General features: G+C 43.3%; 1 protein-coding gene across 16 annotated transcripts in view; it reads left to right on the top strand.

Annotated features, from left to right (window-relative positions):
• Positions 1 to 15,853, top strand: part of NRG1 (neuregulin 1) — a 478,013-nt gene extending 462,160 nt beyond the window's left edge. For 11 of the 16 annotated variants that reach the window (XM_030004900.2, XM_030004901.2, XM_030004899.2 and 8 more), the window contains 6 exons: positions 18 to 41; positions 4,640 to 4,742; positions 8,126 to 8,252; positions 9,728 to 9,858; positions 10,371 to 10,574; positions 14,679 to 15,853. In XM_030004900.2, coding sequence (XP_029860760.1) covers positions 18 to 41; positions 4,640 to 4,742; positions 8,126 to 8,252; positions 9,728 to 9,858; positions 10,371 to 10,574; positions 14,679 to 15,330 — 1,241 coding nt within the window. In that variant the 3' untranslated portion in view covers positions 15,331 to 15,853. The remainder of the gene's footprint in view (positions 1 to 17; positions 42 to 4,639; positions 4,743 to 8,125; positions 8,253 to 9,727; positions 9,859 to 10,370; positions 10,575 to 14,678) is intronic. The other 5 variants (XM_030004890.2, XM_030004904.2, XM_030004894.2 and 2 more) reach the window with 3 other exon arrangements.
• The last annotated feature ends 836 nt before the right edge of the window (positions 15,854 to 16,689 follow it).

The following is a 16,689-nucleotide window of genomic DNA, read 5'->3' as shown; positions in this document are numbered from 1 at the left end:
ACTTTCTGCATTGGCAGAGCATCTTGGGATTGAATTTATGGGTATGGACCAATCATTCCTTTTAGCCTACAGATTTTAGAGCCTGAGAGATAAACCCATTTTTATTTTTTTTCTCCACCTCCCCTTTTTAATTCCTAACCAATTTCTTTATGCTTTAGAAGGGATCATACAGCTATAACAACAACCCTTGTCAAAATGTTAGCAGAGATCAGGTCACTAAAATGATAATAGTGATAGGATATTCCAGACCTAAGGAGTTCTAGTAATTACTGAAGTATTCATAACATAGTGTACATTCATTTTTCTGCTGTGTAATTTTGACTGTTTTGACATTTGCTTTTGCTAAGTTCTTCTAGGGTTGATGGATTTTGAAAACACTGTAAGCATTAAGCAAAATGACTAACTAACAAGTCTATAAAAAAAGATAAACTGTTATGGCCACTTAAAATTCTCCAGATTTACAGTTTTGAGCTCTGGTTTCCAAGTAAAGTTTTATGTCTAAACCCACAGCTAGGTATGTAAATCAGATGCATATACATATGTGTAAATGGTATGCATATATACATTAATTTCTAGGTCTGTAAACTAGAAGTGAACTGAAGTAAAGGTTTACAGCTAGACTCCAGATCCTCAAGTCAGCAAATATATTCAATATTTCTAATACCAAACTCATATTGGACCCAACCAAGAATATTGGCAGTGGGTACTATTTTTACACTTCAGCTTAAATATAATAGAAATAGGTCTTGTAAGTCCTCTTCATGAACAGACTGTACTTATCTGGCTAAAATTTAGTAACCAAGGACACAAATAACGAGTGTCTTGAATAGGCTAGCCTGGAATTCAGGTCAGTTTTAGTTTGGAACCTCCTAAAATTGCCGGCAAATGAGAAAAAAACAGCTAGTGATGCTTTTCACACAGTTTTAGTTCATGTTCTTATTAAAAATGCGCCCACAAAATGTCATTAGCTTAAGCTGTGAACTGTGGAAAACCCATTACAAGTCCAAATTTAAAAAATCTCTCACAACCCAGCTTATCGTTATTATTATTATTATTATTATTATTATTATTATTATTATCACAAGGTAATATTAATTCTCACTCATAAGTACTAGATCATAGTAGAAGATATATGGCTACATTAACATATGAGGAATTAAATTAAAATCCTTTAGAAAACTGACTTGCAAATTTGGCTTTATATATGAAATTACATCAGCGGAACCACCTCTTGGAATGAAATTCTTTTCAAAATCCCCTGAGACCTGTAAGAAGAAAAACTTTAAAACAGAGCAAATTTAAGACCATATATGTCATCAATTATGTATAAATTAGGATGATGTGAAATTAATTGCATAATGTGCATGTTCGAAAGGCTGCACATAGAGGGATTTAATATCTTGACTTAAGTCTCACATTGATTTGATTTTCCTACCATTATGCAGGGGGAAAAAAATGTATTCAAATGATTTTTAATACTTAACAGGCTAAAACGTTTTCTAAATTTTCACTGCACATACTTTTCTCTACGGATTTTTCCCTAAGGCTGGTATTACTTTTTTCAAGCTAGTTCAATGACCACTGCAAACACAGCACGTGTTATTTGGCTGGGCATCATTAACTGGCTCTGTAAATGTTAACACTGGTCAGAAAGAGAGGGCAGTTTTGGGGTGAGACCCAGTATAACTGCAAGTGCCCCGCGGCAGTTCAGTCCCTGCTTCACAAACTCTTCTGGCCTTAAACAGAGAGGCCAAGGCTCATCATGAGGCACCATGCCACCTCCAGATCCATGGCCAGGATCCCTGTCCCACCCCCACAGGACACCCGGACGTCCCCCAGTCGGTCCCTGCTGTCCCAGGCAGGGAGACCCTGTCAGCCAGGAGCACAGACAGGTTTACATGGGAGCTCATGGGTTTACTAGGCAAGAGATGCCCGGAGGCCTCTGCCTTCCCAGGCAGCCATTCTCCTCGTGCCTTGAGGGACGGCATGGCGGCACCACCGTTCGTGCACGCCATGTCAAGCTGGATCTTCCTATGGGCCTCATTTCGAAGGGCGCAGGAGGGAATTAAGGCAATGAAAGCAGGCTCCGGCATTTACCTCTCTGTGTCTCTCAAGACCTACAGTCCCAGCAGACATGCCAGTGCAAGGAGCAGTGCTCAGGGCTGCACCCACCGCCCTGTTCCCTTGCTGCACCCCCCTCCCCTGCAGTGGGCGAGAGCCCAGGGGCGTCCAACACACAAGCGACAAGCCTCAACCCACTGGCAGCCTTAGCAGACCCATCACTGGCCAGCCGCCCAGCTCATTTAAAACAGCCTCAGCCTGGAGTGGGCCTCCTGGAGTCAGTGCAATTTTTTCCTGAGTATAAACAACGAAGCAGAGTTTCCACTGTTAATTAATCTTCTTCCTCCTCTCCTTTCCCCTCCAAGAAAAACGGGTTGATACGTCCTTATTCATTTTGCTTTCACAAGCTAACAGCTGACAGCATGAACAAAAGAAAAAAGAATAATTCAAAGCATTTAAAATTTGCCCCTAAATTGCTTAGCGCAATTCTCCTGTTTCCTGTGACATCCTTGTAATACACCATTTCCATGGCTAACTAATAAGCGCTTTCAGAAGGGGCAAAAATGGGAAGGGGATTAAGTGCCACTAACTAGCCTAGGCGAGGAGTTATGCTGTATGAGAAATCCCTTCACACTCTGCTTCAGCCTTTTTTTTTTTGTCCCCAAGCATTTCTTCACTCTGTTTTTTCCAGTATCAAGCATGCTGTGCCAGGACTGCAGTTGACTTCTCAACCCTTTAACCCTGTCTTTCCCTATATTTCACCTTCCTCTTTTTCTCTTTGTCCTGGTTTGGTTTGGTTTGGTTTCGTTTCGTTTTGTTTTGTTTGGAACTTCAACCCTTTCTTCCTTACCTTTTTTGACTTTCTGTTCTTGGAGTTATATTTTTGTTTTCTTTAATACATTTTTGCAGCATCCTAGTTTTACTGAACTCACTTCTTCCCTGCCCCCCCCCCCCCCCCCCCCACCTTGTTTATAATTGGTGCTATTAATTTTGTCTGACAGTGCTCATGACCTGTTTGCTGGTGTTTTGGTTTACAATGGGTTTGGCTTGTAGGACAAATTCATTCCATGGTAAGATGCATTGTATCAGAGAAATTAAGATTTCTTTTTGCTTTGTGGTTTGTTGCATGGAATATTTACCATTTTCCCACAGCAACTTTAAAACTAAACTAGATAAGCCCAGGAAAGACATTGGAGAAAGGATTGCTCCCTCTTCAGTAGGGAGCATTTTCCAGCATGACATTTATGACAGCGCATCATTTAAGGATGGACAGAGACTCATGGCACATGTGGGGGACCGTTGTGCATCTCTGTACCTCCTGGTGAATTGTCCCACAGACCTTGTGTGTTCATGCAAGACCCTTTCAGCAGGGATAATGCTGGCATTTATCCCAAAGGTAGTGCAAAGCTGTGCAGCTTTTATTCATTCATTTATTTTTAATCACCTACTGGTATTGCAACTGTGGTCAATATTGCAGTCTGGCTAAAGGCCACCGTCTGGTCTGAATCCTCCAGAGCAAGTTTTCTGGGCTCTCTGCTTAATCAAAAGTAAGACTTAAGAAAAGCTAGACACCCATTTTTGTCCTAAAAGCAGGAATGCAAATCCACATCCATAAAGTGTCAACACAGAACTCGCCTCTGTTTCAGCACTCCTTACATAATGTTTCCCCAGCACAGCACGCAGTGATGCTCTCTGCCAAGCATGAGTGAGGCTGGAATGCATGGGTAGCTCCAACCCAAACATTACCAGTGCTACTAACATCTTTATAATAGTGAAATATCTCTGATGAATGAGATTGGTAACAAGTTGTCATCACTGAGCAAGCTGCTGCTCTAGATAGAACAGTTCCTTTGCTGGACACAAAGAGATGCAAGTAGAAACCCAACATTTCTCTGATACAAGGCACTGCTGGTTGTTGATATTGCGGTGTTTTTGGAGGAGCACTGGAGAAAGAGTCTGAATTTTATGACCAGAGCTCAAAACTTGTCTTCATTTCCATTGGTGATATAATTACAAGCCAAGCTCTTGTCTCAAATGTAGAATGATATTTTGAAATCTATCTGTAAAGACAACTGAGATATAAATTGACATGGGGGCAGAGGGATATTGGATATGAAAACAATCCAAAAGAGATAATAAGAAAATAAATTTCTCTTAAGGCCCATAAAATTGGCCTTCATTCCAGCTGTCTTTGCAGAGTAAAACTTCCACAGCATTTGCAAATTCATGTTATTACCTTAGTGCATTGCATTTTTATTTCCAGCAAATGCTGAGTGTTTGTCAGTTGTGAAGTTGTTTCTTAGATATTATGGTTGTTGACTTCTTAAACAAAAAAAAAAATTAGTTTTGACTGTAATGGTACGAATGATTGCTTGTCCCCAGTACTGTGTTAAGAGCTTATGGTGTAGTCCTGTTCTCCTTGCAGTCAATAATGAGTCTGCCTGAAGTGTGGTGGCTGTGATTCCGTGTGGCTGTGTGAATCTGTGCAGTGGTTTGTAGCATGCCAGCTGTTGCCTGTGTGCTCCTTGCCTAGCCATTCTCCCGTGTTGTGACCTTCTCTGTTTTTGTCCCTTTCTAGAAGCTGAGGAACTGTACCAGAAACGGGTGCTGACCATAACTGGCATTTGCATTGCCCTTCTAGTAGTTGGCATCATGTGTGTGGTGGCCTACTGCAAAACCAAGTAAACTTTTCTTTTCTTTTTTATATCTATGGTTGTTGGTCAGGGCCTTCCCAGTTGACTGTAGCTTCTACTCCTCTGAGCCTAACATTGTATATGGGTTTCTCCAGAGGTGAGCTGAAGAGACAAACCTGTGGCCAGGGTGCTCTGGTCCCAGCCAGACGGGTGCAGGTCTCCATGTCCATCAGTAGTGCAAAGATAAGACAGGTATCTGAAAGGTTTCTCACCCTTCAAATGTGACTTGAGCAAATTTCACTGACTTGCAGTTCTTGCAGTTCTTTGTCTATCACCCATTCCAGCTGGTTTCTCCAACTGGAAAGGAACAAACCCCAACACTGGAATCATGTTGCTCTGCAGCAATAAATTTTACGTATCAGCCTAGTTTGTTTGTACTTGAGGCAAGATTAATGGTGCTAAAAGTTACTAAACACCAAAGGCCAAAAAACCGAATGTGAAAGTGCTCCCAATGCAAAAGTAGGCACTTAAATGCATTCTGTGAGTCTCTGTAAAGTACTGGGGGTGACTCTCAAACACGCATGAGGCACTCTGGACCATAAATTACACTGAACATCAGCAGGATTTGTGCTTCCAAAACTTCTGGCTGCTCTTATAAATCTCCCCACAAAAACACAGAGAACCTTTATCATAAATCTTCCACATTTGTATAAACCTGATTTACTGTTGCAGGGCCTGATTGGCAGTTGGGTTGTTAGTTTTTCTTGTAAGCCCCAGCAATAATAGATGTGTTAAAAAGGGGGGGGGGGGGGGGGGGGGATCATTTGCCCCCCCTCCGTGAGAGTCCAGCCACACACACACACATGCTGCTCCAACCCCCAACCTTGTGCCAGTGGTCAGTGGGGAACGACTGAAACAGTAATAAAGAATCAGATCAATTACTACTTTTAGAAATTCAGCAAGCCAGGGCAGCTGAACAATTTCCAGGTCCAAAGTTCATCGAAATCAGCCAAGACATCCCCATGAATTTCAACAAACTTTTAGTCAGGGTCCTGAAGTATGGCTTTCCATATAAAGAGCTCCCAGAATCCATCAGGACTCTGGATGCTTTGTCACGGTTTGTCCCAGACATCAGAATCACTGCCAGCCAAAAGTGAAATGTTTTCAAACACAGCTGATGAAAGTGAAAGTGAGCTGCCAGTTCATGGCCCTCCAAATGCAGCAGTAATGCCAGACTGCTATCTGTGAGATGTTCCCCACATGCTCTTTCCTCCTAATAGGGGAAAACCAAGAAACCGGGGAAAATCATGGAATGGTGTTAGGAGAACACACTAAACAAAATATAATGGCTTAGATTTTGTTGGTCTCTTTGCAAGAGATACTGCTGGTCAAATGCTAAGGCAATGTCTTTGCACTGAGTCTTAACTCAGAGGTGCTTTATTTGCAAGTCATTTATGTTAAGGGAAAGGCTTCTCAGAATAAGTGAGGTACACATTAGCTTTCCCAGTATTCTTTCTTCTCAGCTTCCTGGAGTAATTTCTTTTTTTAGTTAGTGTCCTTTTACTAGAGGACAAACAGCGCACATGGAAGCATGCAAAATGTGAATACATTGATCACTAAAGGTGGGAAGTAATGTGGTTTCCTAGGGACAGATTCCCAGGCAGTATGTGCCAGGATCTCAGACCCATAGATGATGAACTCAAACTCCCTCTAGAACCCACTTTCTCTACCATGTCAGGGGACTTGGGTTGTCCTCAGCTCCCATGGTCTCCAAGGTCTCATGAAGGGGTGCAGTGAAATCAACTTAAACCCTTGTCTGTGTTGCTTCTGAGCCCAGGCAGGTCTTTGGATAGCTGCTCAGATATCTCCTGGCGCTGCACTCTCCATCAGCCTTAACCACCTGTGTGTCCTAAGATGATGTCTGGTTATCCTCCAAACACAAAGCCCATGTGGACAGGGACTGTGTCCTGCTAAGACAGGAACATTTGCAAGGCAGCCATGTCTGCTTATACCATTCATGTGGAGGGACATAAATTAAACGTCTTCCACTATCCAGGCACATACACGCAGAGAAAATATGTAAAATGCAGTGTGTCAAGTCATGTTTTCTTTCTGGCTATCAAGCTTCAACATATTTATTGGTTTCCCTCCCCTCTCCTTTTTGGAAAGCTTGGAATAGTCCCCTTGAGTTCAAAACAGGATTGAAAACGGTTATATCTTACACTGTCCTACCCTGCCAAAAGTATCTGCACTTCTGCATACGGCTTAGGGAATTGTGTGTATTTTAGATCTTGCCACAGCCAAGGTCATATGCACTCTGAAGTGCGCTGGAGCCTGCATCCTCCTTTCATTTCCCTGGATTCTGTGGCAGGATGGTGGGAGTTCTCCAGTATAATCAGAAAAAACTGGGGAATATTGATAGATTAAGTCTGAAATTGAATAGCTCTTTCCTCGGTTATTTATTTTGGTGTTCTATTTAGTGTGTTCTGCATGGCCTTCACAGCGCCAGGTTTTACTATGCTGCAAGTTTTGTTACTGACAGCCTGTAATGATCTCCTGAAAAGTTCTCTTGAGGAAAGCTGGAAGGATTAGCAGCTGGGGAAGGAGCAGCTGAGGACAGGGCACAGTAGAAGCATCCAAGTCAGCCAGAGACCATGCTATTAGTACATGTGCTTGATCGGTGGTTCTACTGAATGCATTAGCAGCTCTGGCATCCACCTGGTAATCATTAGGTTCCAGAGTTAATCTGATGTTGCTGTAACTAAACTTTCCAGAGCTGCCAGGATGGCTGCAGGCTCAAGCATACCTCACTCACACACTCACTTTGGATTTCTGGGGCTTCCTCTGCAGCTTTCACTTCTTTAACAGATTTACGTATTTGAAGTGCACTGTTGAGGTAGGGGACAAATCCCACAAAAAAAAGCGTAGCTGTTTCATCACAAAGATTGTGGCACTCGCCATGTTTTCCAATGGCTGCAAGCAAGCTCTGAGGCGAAGCCACCTTGACTCCCTGTGGTAAATGGAGAAGCGTAATCTGGCGGGCTGTCAGAAACCTGGCTGTGGCTGCAGTGAGGGAGTCAAGATGGCTGGGTTAAAATCTCTCCCCCCTCCCTTCTGAGTGCAGAAAAGAGCTCCTCCTGAGATGGAACATGGTTTAGAAATGGCTTCCCTCTTCCTCGCACTTTTTCCCGTCCCTCTGTGGCCTGCTGACTCCTGGAAGGGTTCCCACACATCCTTCCCCCTCTGCAGGTCCCCACAGCTCCAGCTGCAATTAGACCTGCGGTCTTCAGAGTTAGTCTGAGATCTTGCAGCTATGGGGAAAGTGCTGGCAAAAAGAGCGATGTTATATTATTATCATCATTATCAACATGCTGAAAGGTGCAGCTGCTTTCCCTTTGTCTATTAAAATCATTTCCGTGTTTCATGCACAGGAAGCAGAGGAAAAAGTTACATGACCGCATTCGACAGAGCCTGCGCTCGGAAAGGAACAATGTGATGAACTTGGCCAATGGGCCACACCACCCCAACCCGCCACCGGATAATGTCCAGCTGGTGAACGTAGGTTTTACTGCCTAGGCTGCCAGTGCCACAACAAAGCTCACTCCCCAACTTTTAAACTTCTATCTGCTGCAGGCTGGTGACTGAATTCTCTTTGCTTTCTCCACCCAGAAACAGTTAGGGACTTTGCAAAAAATATGCAGTAAAATTAGATACGTTTCTGCAGGTGGCCAGTTTACTGGGGCATGCTACAGTGCTGCAGCTGTGCCTGTGGATCTAGGACACCAAAAGCAAGAAAAATGCCTCAGAAAAAAATACTAATGGCTCTACAGCAGGGCCAAGTGCTGTAGGGATCAATTTCTTCAAACACATGTCTTGCTCTTCCTACTGCCCTTGGCCTGGTGGTTGGTGAGCAGGGACAGCCCCCTCAGATCAGGAATGTGATGCTATGAACTCAGGGGTAAAAGTCTGAATGAAGATCTCACCTGGACAGTAGCAGTGACTGAGGACACAGGGCTGGGGCAGATACTCCACCAGCATCCCCCAGCCATTTGTCAGAGAGCAGAGTTACTCTTCAACTAACCCCTTAGCCAAGCTCCTTGGCCTTAGAGGCCAAGGCTCATGCTGCTGCTTCCTCCTCTCCTCCCTTTCCCAGGGAAGCCTGGTGCCCACAGGGAATGTCAGCTTCCTGCCACCTTGAGCCATCCCTGCTCTCCTGCTCCACCATCACTGTACATATTCATGCCAGCTCATTGCAGGGATGAGCCCTGGCTCCGCTAAGTCAATGGCAGCACTCCCACTGACCTTGGTTAAGGCCAAGACACCTTTTCAGAAGAGCTCAGCTTCCAATATTTCTCCTCAAAGGACCTAAATCCTTGGTCAGATAATTAAGACAGGGGAAACCAGGAGTGCCCACTGAGGAGAGTGGACAGTCCTACCAGCAACAGCATTGGGGGGGCCTCAGACCAAAGCTGTGAGGGAGGTTGGGCACTGCACACCTCCAGCCCCATCTCAGGAGGCTTTGGCCCATTCTGCAGATCATTCCCTGATGAATAGGTCTGCCCTGGTGCTGCATACATGTGCACTGAAAATAGCCATTTCCTGCCCAGATTGTTATCCTGCAATGAACCATTGCTACTGTTAACTACTGCTGTCTTCTCCATCAAAGAATAGTTTTTTTGATGCATTTGGTAGTAAAGGGGGGGTTGCCTTTCCAGGTCTCTACCTATGAGGACTTCTTATCCCTTGTTAAATATGTGTGTTGTTTATAACCTGATTGGGAGGCACACATTTGCTCATTTCCTCATTTGTTTCCTCCTACTTTGAGTTTAGATGGGGTATGTATGCAGAAGTGTACATAAATGTGCTTGAGTGTGTCACTGTGCTTTCTGCTTGTATTTAAGTGACAAAGTTTGTGCTTTGGCACGTGTGAAAAACTGTGACTTGGGGGAAAGGGGGGAGGGATTGGAAACGATGTCTGCAAATGTGCTGTGAATTACAGTTTGTAAACCTGCAGTTTGTCTGGGTTTTTTCAGCAGTACGTTTCAAAAAACGTAATCTCCAGTGAGCATGTCATCGAGCGAGAAACAGAGACATCATTTTCTACGAGCCACTACACCTCAACAACACATCATTCCGTGACGGTCACCCAGACACCCAGCCACAGGTACTGGAGTGGGAAGGAAAACAGCACCTGTAATATCTGATCTGTTGCTGTTGCAAAACCGAAAAGATGTGTAAAAAAACAAACCCAGAAAAATCTATGCTCCGTTTGTAGTGTTTTCATTTTAAGGCTAACAATATTTGATGTCATGTCACCTAACTAATGATCTTTCCAGGAATTTACAAAGAGCTTTATTGACTGAATGGCATTCCAATACCGTTACAGTGAATTTTAGTATATGCAATTGCTAAATCAGCGACAGTCCTGGTGACTGGAAAGCCCTCCTTCCCTCTCCTTTTATACACACATTCAAAATCGTCTTGATGCATGTGGATTCATACAATTCACAAAACTCTGCAGCCCCGGTTACCAACCCAAAGGTTATGCTGCACATCCTGAGTGGCAACAGAGCCCTTCCTTTCCCCTGGCTAAACTTCAGCTCATCTGCATTTGCCACCAAACAATCCTCTCATGCTCCCCTCCCTTCTTCTTCTTTCCTGGTTGCTGCTCTCCAGCTGGAGTAATAGCCACACCGAAAGCATCCTCTCTGAAAGCCACTCAGTGCTCGTCAGCTCCTCCATGGAGAACAGCAGGCACACCAGCCCAGCGGGGCCCCGGGGCCGCCTCAACGGCATCAGTGGGCCACGAGAAGGCAACAGCTTCCTCCGGCATGCGAGAGAGACCCCTGACTCCTACCGAGACTCTCCTCACAGTGAAAGGTAGGACACACCACCTCATTGTTTTCAGCTGGCAAGGCCTGGTATTCCCAGATGGTTTCAAAGCTTGGGAGCACAGGAAGAAACCCAACAGTGCAGCTGTTCATCTACAGAGTACACCTCCTCATTCATAACGGTGGAGAGCTTGGTAGTAGTTTAAAGTCTACCAAAAGCATTTCTTCCTTTCTTGCCTCTGCTGGATTTATTCCTAATAGCCAGAAGTTCACATTTGGATAAGCTCCACTGAAGTAATTTGTCAGAAATTTCCATTGTAAAGTAAGAACGGATCTTTGCTTAATTATCAGTTTCTTAGAAGAAGCAAGTGAGAAAACTGAGGGATTTTGTGAGACACAAAAGGTGGGGAGAAAGCAATGTATTGAACCATAGGAGGGCACTAAGGACTCCTAAGCCGTACAGGAATCCTGCCACTACCTACTTTCTGGGGGATTCCACCTCCTAAACCCATTATCTCCTACAAAATTTCCCCTTGACACTTTATTAGCAAGGAACACAAAGTGCAAGCCAGAAAAACCCAGCTCATTATTAAATCAGGAGTAGTTAGAAATAAAGCTGGCCAGGAGTTTTCCAACTAAGTAATTTTTTTCTCTGAAAAGACTGGTTCATCAGTACTTACAGTTTGCCTTGAAGTGCATCAGTTGTAAGAAAACTTTTACTGAAAAAGTCTTCTCAGCTTTAGGCTAGGATTTTATCTCAGGAGCATGGGATGGCCCCAGAGTAGCAAAAGAAAGACTGAGAAGAAACAAGACATTTAAAGAGAGCTTTGCTCCCAACAGTCAGAGGCAGAAGAAAAGGAAAGCAAAGGGTTGCTGGACCAATTCTCTGAGCATTGTGAAATCACAAGGGCTTTCTTTGATCTTGTGGGATGTCCATGATGTCAAAAATGCAGCCAGGCAATCCCCAAGGAGGCCGAGTTGTGTAGGAGACAAATTGAGGTTTCCAGAAAAATGAATGTGCAAGTACAGCAAAAGCCATTTCTGTGGTACTCCCTCTGCTACACAAAGAACAATTGCTTAGCAGCAGGATAAGGCATGATAGCTAAGGGTTCTCTGAATAAGGCCTGTAGGACAACTAAGGATAGTGAACTGGCTCTCCCCTTATAAAAAAGTTATATGTTCTTTACCATGGAATTTGATTTCAAGATATGTGGCTCACATGACATAAACAGCCATGGCCCCAGTCCAGTAGAGCACTTCAACAAGATTAACTTTTAATCGTGCAAGTAGCCCTGTTGAAATCAGCGAGATTACTCACGTGGGTAGAGCTCAGCATGTGCTTAAGTGCTTTGCTGGATCAGGACCTATAGAAGTAAATACCGCATTGTCTCCTGCCTGGGAACTGTCCAGGATGCACGGCCACATGCCCACTGATGGTGAGTATTACAGCTTAGTATATTTGGGCGTCTGCATGTGAGAAGCAAAGATCATTCACGCTGTCTTCCCACATTGCCTGGGACACCACGGAGCATCAGTCTGATATGAGCTATTCAGATTTTAGCGGGGGGGAAAGGAGCGTGTGCCTTTCTGTTTCGATGAGAAGAAAGAAGGCATTTCATCAATTATTGTGTTTCTTGAAGATTATGCTACAGGTGAAAAGCAGCAACATTTCTGTGATAATTCACCAGGCATTGATGGCCTAGCCTGTGCCTGAAGTGACCATGAATTTGTAATGCAGAAGATAGTTCCCTGGGCATGAAATTAGGCCTTATCTATTTTTAGCAAGCAGGAAATACATGGCAGATTATTTCTGAGATGGATTGCGTGTATGTGTGTGTATATAAGGGGGGAAATGAGAGTTATTTGCAACTAAAAATGACTCTGAAACATCAAGGAATGTATGAGCTGACAAATTACTTCCTGAAGCCATCAAATGTTGCTGTGCTGTGAAATGGTAGATCAAGGCTGTGCTCCCTCCACCCTCCAGTCCCCCAGCTACTTCACAATTTTGAAATTAAATAGAACGGACATTGAGTTAGGGTCTTTTGCATTACCCCATCCATTTGTTGGATCCCATGCCCTGACACCTGTTTACACAAGCAGAGGACCCAAGCACCTGTATTTTAGAAAGTCCTTAGCCATCTTACAGGAGAGAAGATCAAAAACCACCATCTCTGCACAAAAGGCTGGACTCTATGATGAAGTTCGCAGCATGTAACAAGTTAATGCTTGTTGGCTGGCTACAGATACACTTTGATCCCCTTTCACTGAGCCAGTATGGTTTACCTTTTGTTGACCATGAAGCTGGATAAATCTATTGCCTTTTAACCTTAATTTTGGGATGGACTAGAGCTGCATGTATTCGGCTCCTGTGCCCCAGCTTGTGGACAGCAGCTTGTTAGCACTGGCCCATTATGATGTGGGGGAATACACCAGAAATGTGTGAATGCACAACACCCCAGTATGAGTAACTTGACACTGATGGAAGCGTGCACAGTATGCTGAACACATTTAATTAACACTGCATTAACTGAATCAGTTTAGCTAAAATCCAGTGTGTCAGGAAGATGTACATCCAACACTGTACCAGCTGGGGAAGTTGAAAGGCTTCATTTTTTCAGACAATGCCTATTTAAAAATGTGAAAGGGATGAAAAGTTCACTCATGGAAGGAAAAATAAAGAATGGCTTCATTCATCTAATGCATAGACCTATTAATTGCCCTCTGCTCTCACTAGCAACCAACTTGATTAGTTCCCATGCATAACTACAGTTTTGTTCTTCTTTCTTCTGTTCCTTAGTTGATGTAAATCAATTCGCCTCTACTGAAATCAATTTACTCTACAACACCTCGGTTCAGGATCTGTCCTGGTTTCTCTTTTATCCAATAACTCTGTTTTAATCAAGTGTAATATGTGCAACTGAGTCATAGATTGGATAAGAAAGTTGGATTCAGATTTATTTTGGTAATTTCAGACTCAGATAGACAAATCACTAATGGAAAAGTAAATAACTTCCTCAATCATAGCCGTATAACTTATCTCAATGGGCCTGTGTAAGAAAGGGAGCTTAGAAAGATTTTAAATTTGGACACATGAAATTCAGGCAGGTGAACTTAGGATAAGAACAAAAGCAAAGCCAAACCATGCAAAATGTCATGCTGGGCACTGTGCCTTTGATTAAGAGGTTTCAGGCAGATCCTCATCTGGCATGAATCCTCATGACCTCGTAGCATCTCATGGAGCTCTGCTGATTCAAACCAGCTGAAAGTCTCACATTTTTTTTGTCCTGTTCCTTTGGGACAAGCTCTGTACTGACACCTGAGCTTCATTTTCAGAAATCATCTTTGACCATTACCCTTTCCATCAAAACTTATGAAGAAATAGGGGCACATTTTGCAGAGCAATCATGAACACTAGGCCAGACAGTCCCCTCTGTCAGCATTTGTTCCCACATGATGACAAATAATGAACCATGTTTCTTTGCAGATAGATAGACCTACCAGCCAGGGTAACTAGCACCCAAAGAGTGGAACAGCACAAAGCTGCTGGGACAGTGCTGCAAATCCTCCTCTGACTACCCCCAGTGATTAAAATCAGCAGAATCTGGCTCTAGATTTTGTACAATCTTTGCTTTCTCTCTTTAGCCTGAGACAGTCTGGTTCTCAGAAGAGGGTGAAGCCCCAAGAGGACTGTCCCTCGGTTCCTTCCTTTCTCTCCTCCTGTCTGTTTGCGTGCACTCCAAGTTCTGGTCATATCCTGCCAGAAGTGCAGCAGCCGTTTTCCTTTTGAGAAAATACTTGCAAATGCATTTTGTTTCTGGAAGCCCCCCACTCTCTGAATCCCATTCCTGGAGTCATTCCAGGAAGTTATTCTGGCAAATAATTTACAGCACCTCCATGGCTCTTCTGAGGCGAACGGACCTGGGGGCTTTGCCATGCTCCTCCTGCTCTCAAACATTTTTGCACAGAGTCCCAGAAGTCAGCAGTTTTACAGGATTAATAGCAACAGGAAGGTTTCCCTGGTAGCCCATTGTGAGGATGCCAGCGATCTTAAGGGGTCTCTGCCTTTTCCGTCCCAGCCCGTGTGAGCAGCTGTGTTCACATGTCACCACCACTCCTGTGCTTGCAACCTTTCCCCATCTCTTTTCTTCAGGTATGTCTCAGCTATGACCACACCAGCTCGCATGTCACCTGTTGATTTCCACACTCCAACTTCTCCCAAGTCCCACCCCTCCAAAATGTCACCACCGGCTTCCAGCTTGACCATCTCTGTCCCTTCGGTGGCGGTGAGTCCCTTTGTAGAAGAGGAGCGACCGCTGCTCCTGGTGACCCCACCACGACTACGTGAGAAGTATGATCATCACCTTCAGCAGTTCAACTCCTTCCACCACAATGCCGCCCACGAGAGCAACAGCCTGCCGCCAAGTCCTCTGCGGATAGTGGAGGACGAGGAGTATGAGACCACACAGGAGTATGAACCAGCACAGGAGCCTCCAAAGAAACTCGCCAACAGCCGGAGGGTCAAAAGAACAAAGCCCAACGGCCACATTTCCAGCAGGGTGGAAGTGGACTCCAACACGAGCTCTGAGAGCAGCAGCTCTGAGACCGAAACCGAAGACGAAAGAATAGGCGAGGATACACCGTTCCTGAGCATACCGAACCCCGTGGTGACCAGTCTGGAGCCGGCCACTGCCTACCGGCTGGCTGAAAGCAGGACTAACCCGGCAAATCGCTTCTCCACACCGGAAGAGTTGCAAGCAAGGTTGTCCAGTGTGATAGCTAACCAAGACCCTATTGCTGTATAAAACATAAAACACATAGATTCACATGTAAAACTTTATTTTATATAATGAAGTATTCCACCTTTAAATTAAACAATTTATTTTATTTTAGCAATTCCGCTGATAGAAAACAGGAGAGGAAAAAAAAAACTTTTATAAATTAAATATACGTATGTACAAATGTGTTATGTGCCATATGTAGCAATTTTTTACAGTATTTCAAAAATGGGGAAAGATATCAATGGTGCCTTTATGTTATGTTACGTTAAGAGCAAGTTTTGTACAGTTACAATGATTGCTGTCCCATAGTATTTTGCAAAACCTTCTAGCCCTCGGTTATCCTGGCTTTTTTGTGCACTGCATTATAATGACTGGATGTATGATTTGCAAGAATTGCAGAAGTCCCTCTGGTCGCTTGTTGTAGAATCCCCAGATCAAAAAGCCCTGTAAGGGCACGCCCACTCTACCCACCCCACCAGAAAAAAAACCCCACACAAACACACACACATGCATACACACACAGGGAAAAAAAAAAAAAAAAAAAAAAAAAAAAAAAAAAAGAGAGAGAGAGGAAAAAAAAAGCTGAAAAAAACAACAACAAAAATATTTTCTTCTATAAGAAGTTTTATTTGCTTTCTGTATATGAAGTGAGTTTTGTCTGCTCTCTGCCAGCCAAAAGGTTTGCTTCTTTGAGCACTGGGATAATAGTAGATCCAACAGCATGCTACTATTAATTACAGCAGGATAACAAAAAAAAAACAACAAAAAAAAAAAAAAAAAAAACAAAACAAAAAAAAAGCCAACCTGCATTAAATAATGTTACTTATAGAAAAAAAGTAATACTGTGATTTTAAACCAAATATATTATTAATCAGAGGTCAGCTTGTAATCACTAGGAGCTGCCATTTCATTATTTTCCAGATGTTAATTGTTCTAGTAATCCCTTAGAAAATGGATTTAGGTTAGCTGAGGCTTTGAACCCAATACTCTATTTAAAAAAAGGAAAAAAAAAAAGAAAAAAAAAGAAAAAAAGAAAAAAATATTTATATTAGTTTAAGTTAATGGGGCAAATATAATACCAGATATCTGTAATCAAGCAAGGAAGAGATCTAGCTGGAAAACAAACGCCACTAATAAAAGTGCAATCAGTTTTCACCTCTATTTTTTAATGTTGATTTCTAATAGATGACTTATCCTTTTGTTTCCCCTCAGTTTTCTCCCATTTCTTCTCCTCCTCAGAAGGAACCCTGACAAGCTTCTAGCAATACTTTGTTAGAGCTGCTGTTGGAGTAAGGGTTACTCTTGGACACAGAAATTACTTTTAGGGAAGAACTGATTTGCTGAATGGTTAAAAAGTGTAGGGAAGTAGGAAGGACATAGCAG

Source organism: Aquila chrysaetos, chromosome Z (assembly GCF_900496995.4).
Source record: "Aquila chrysaetos chrysaetos chromosome Z, bAquChr1.4, whole genome shotgun sequence".
Classification (NCBI taxonomy): domain Eukaryota; kingdom Metazoa; phylum Chordata; class Aves; order Accipitriformes; family Accipitridae; genus Aquila; species Aquila chrysaetos.
Note: the sequence above shows the minus strand (reverse complement) of the source record. Positions and strands in the feature narration are given on the sequence as shown.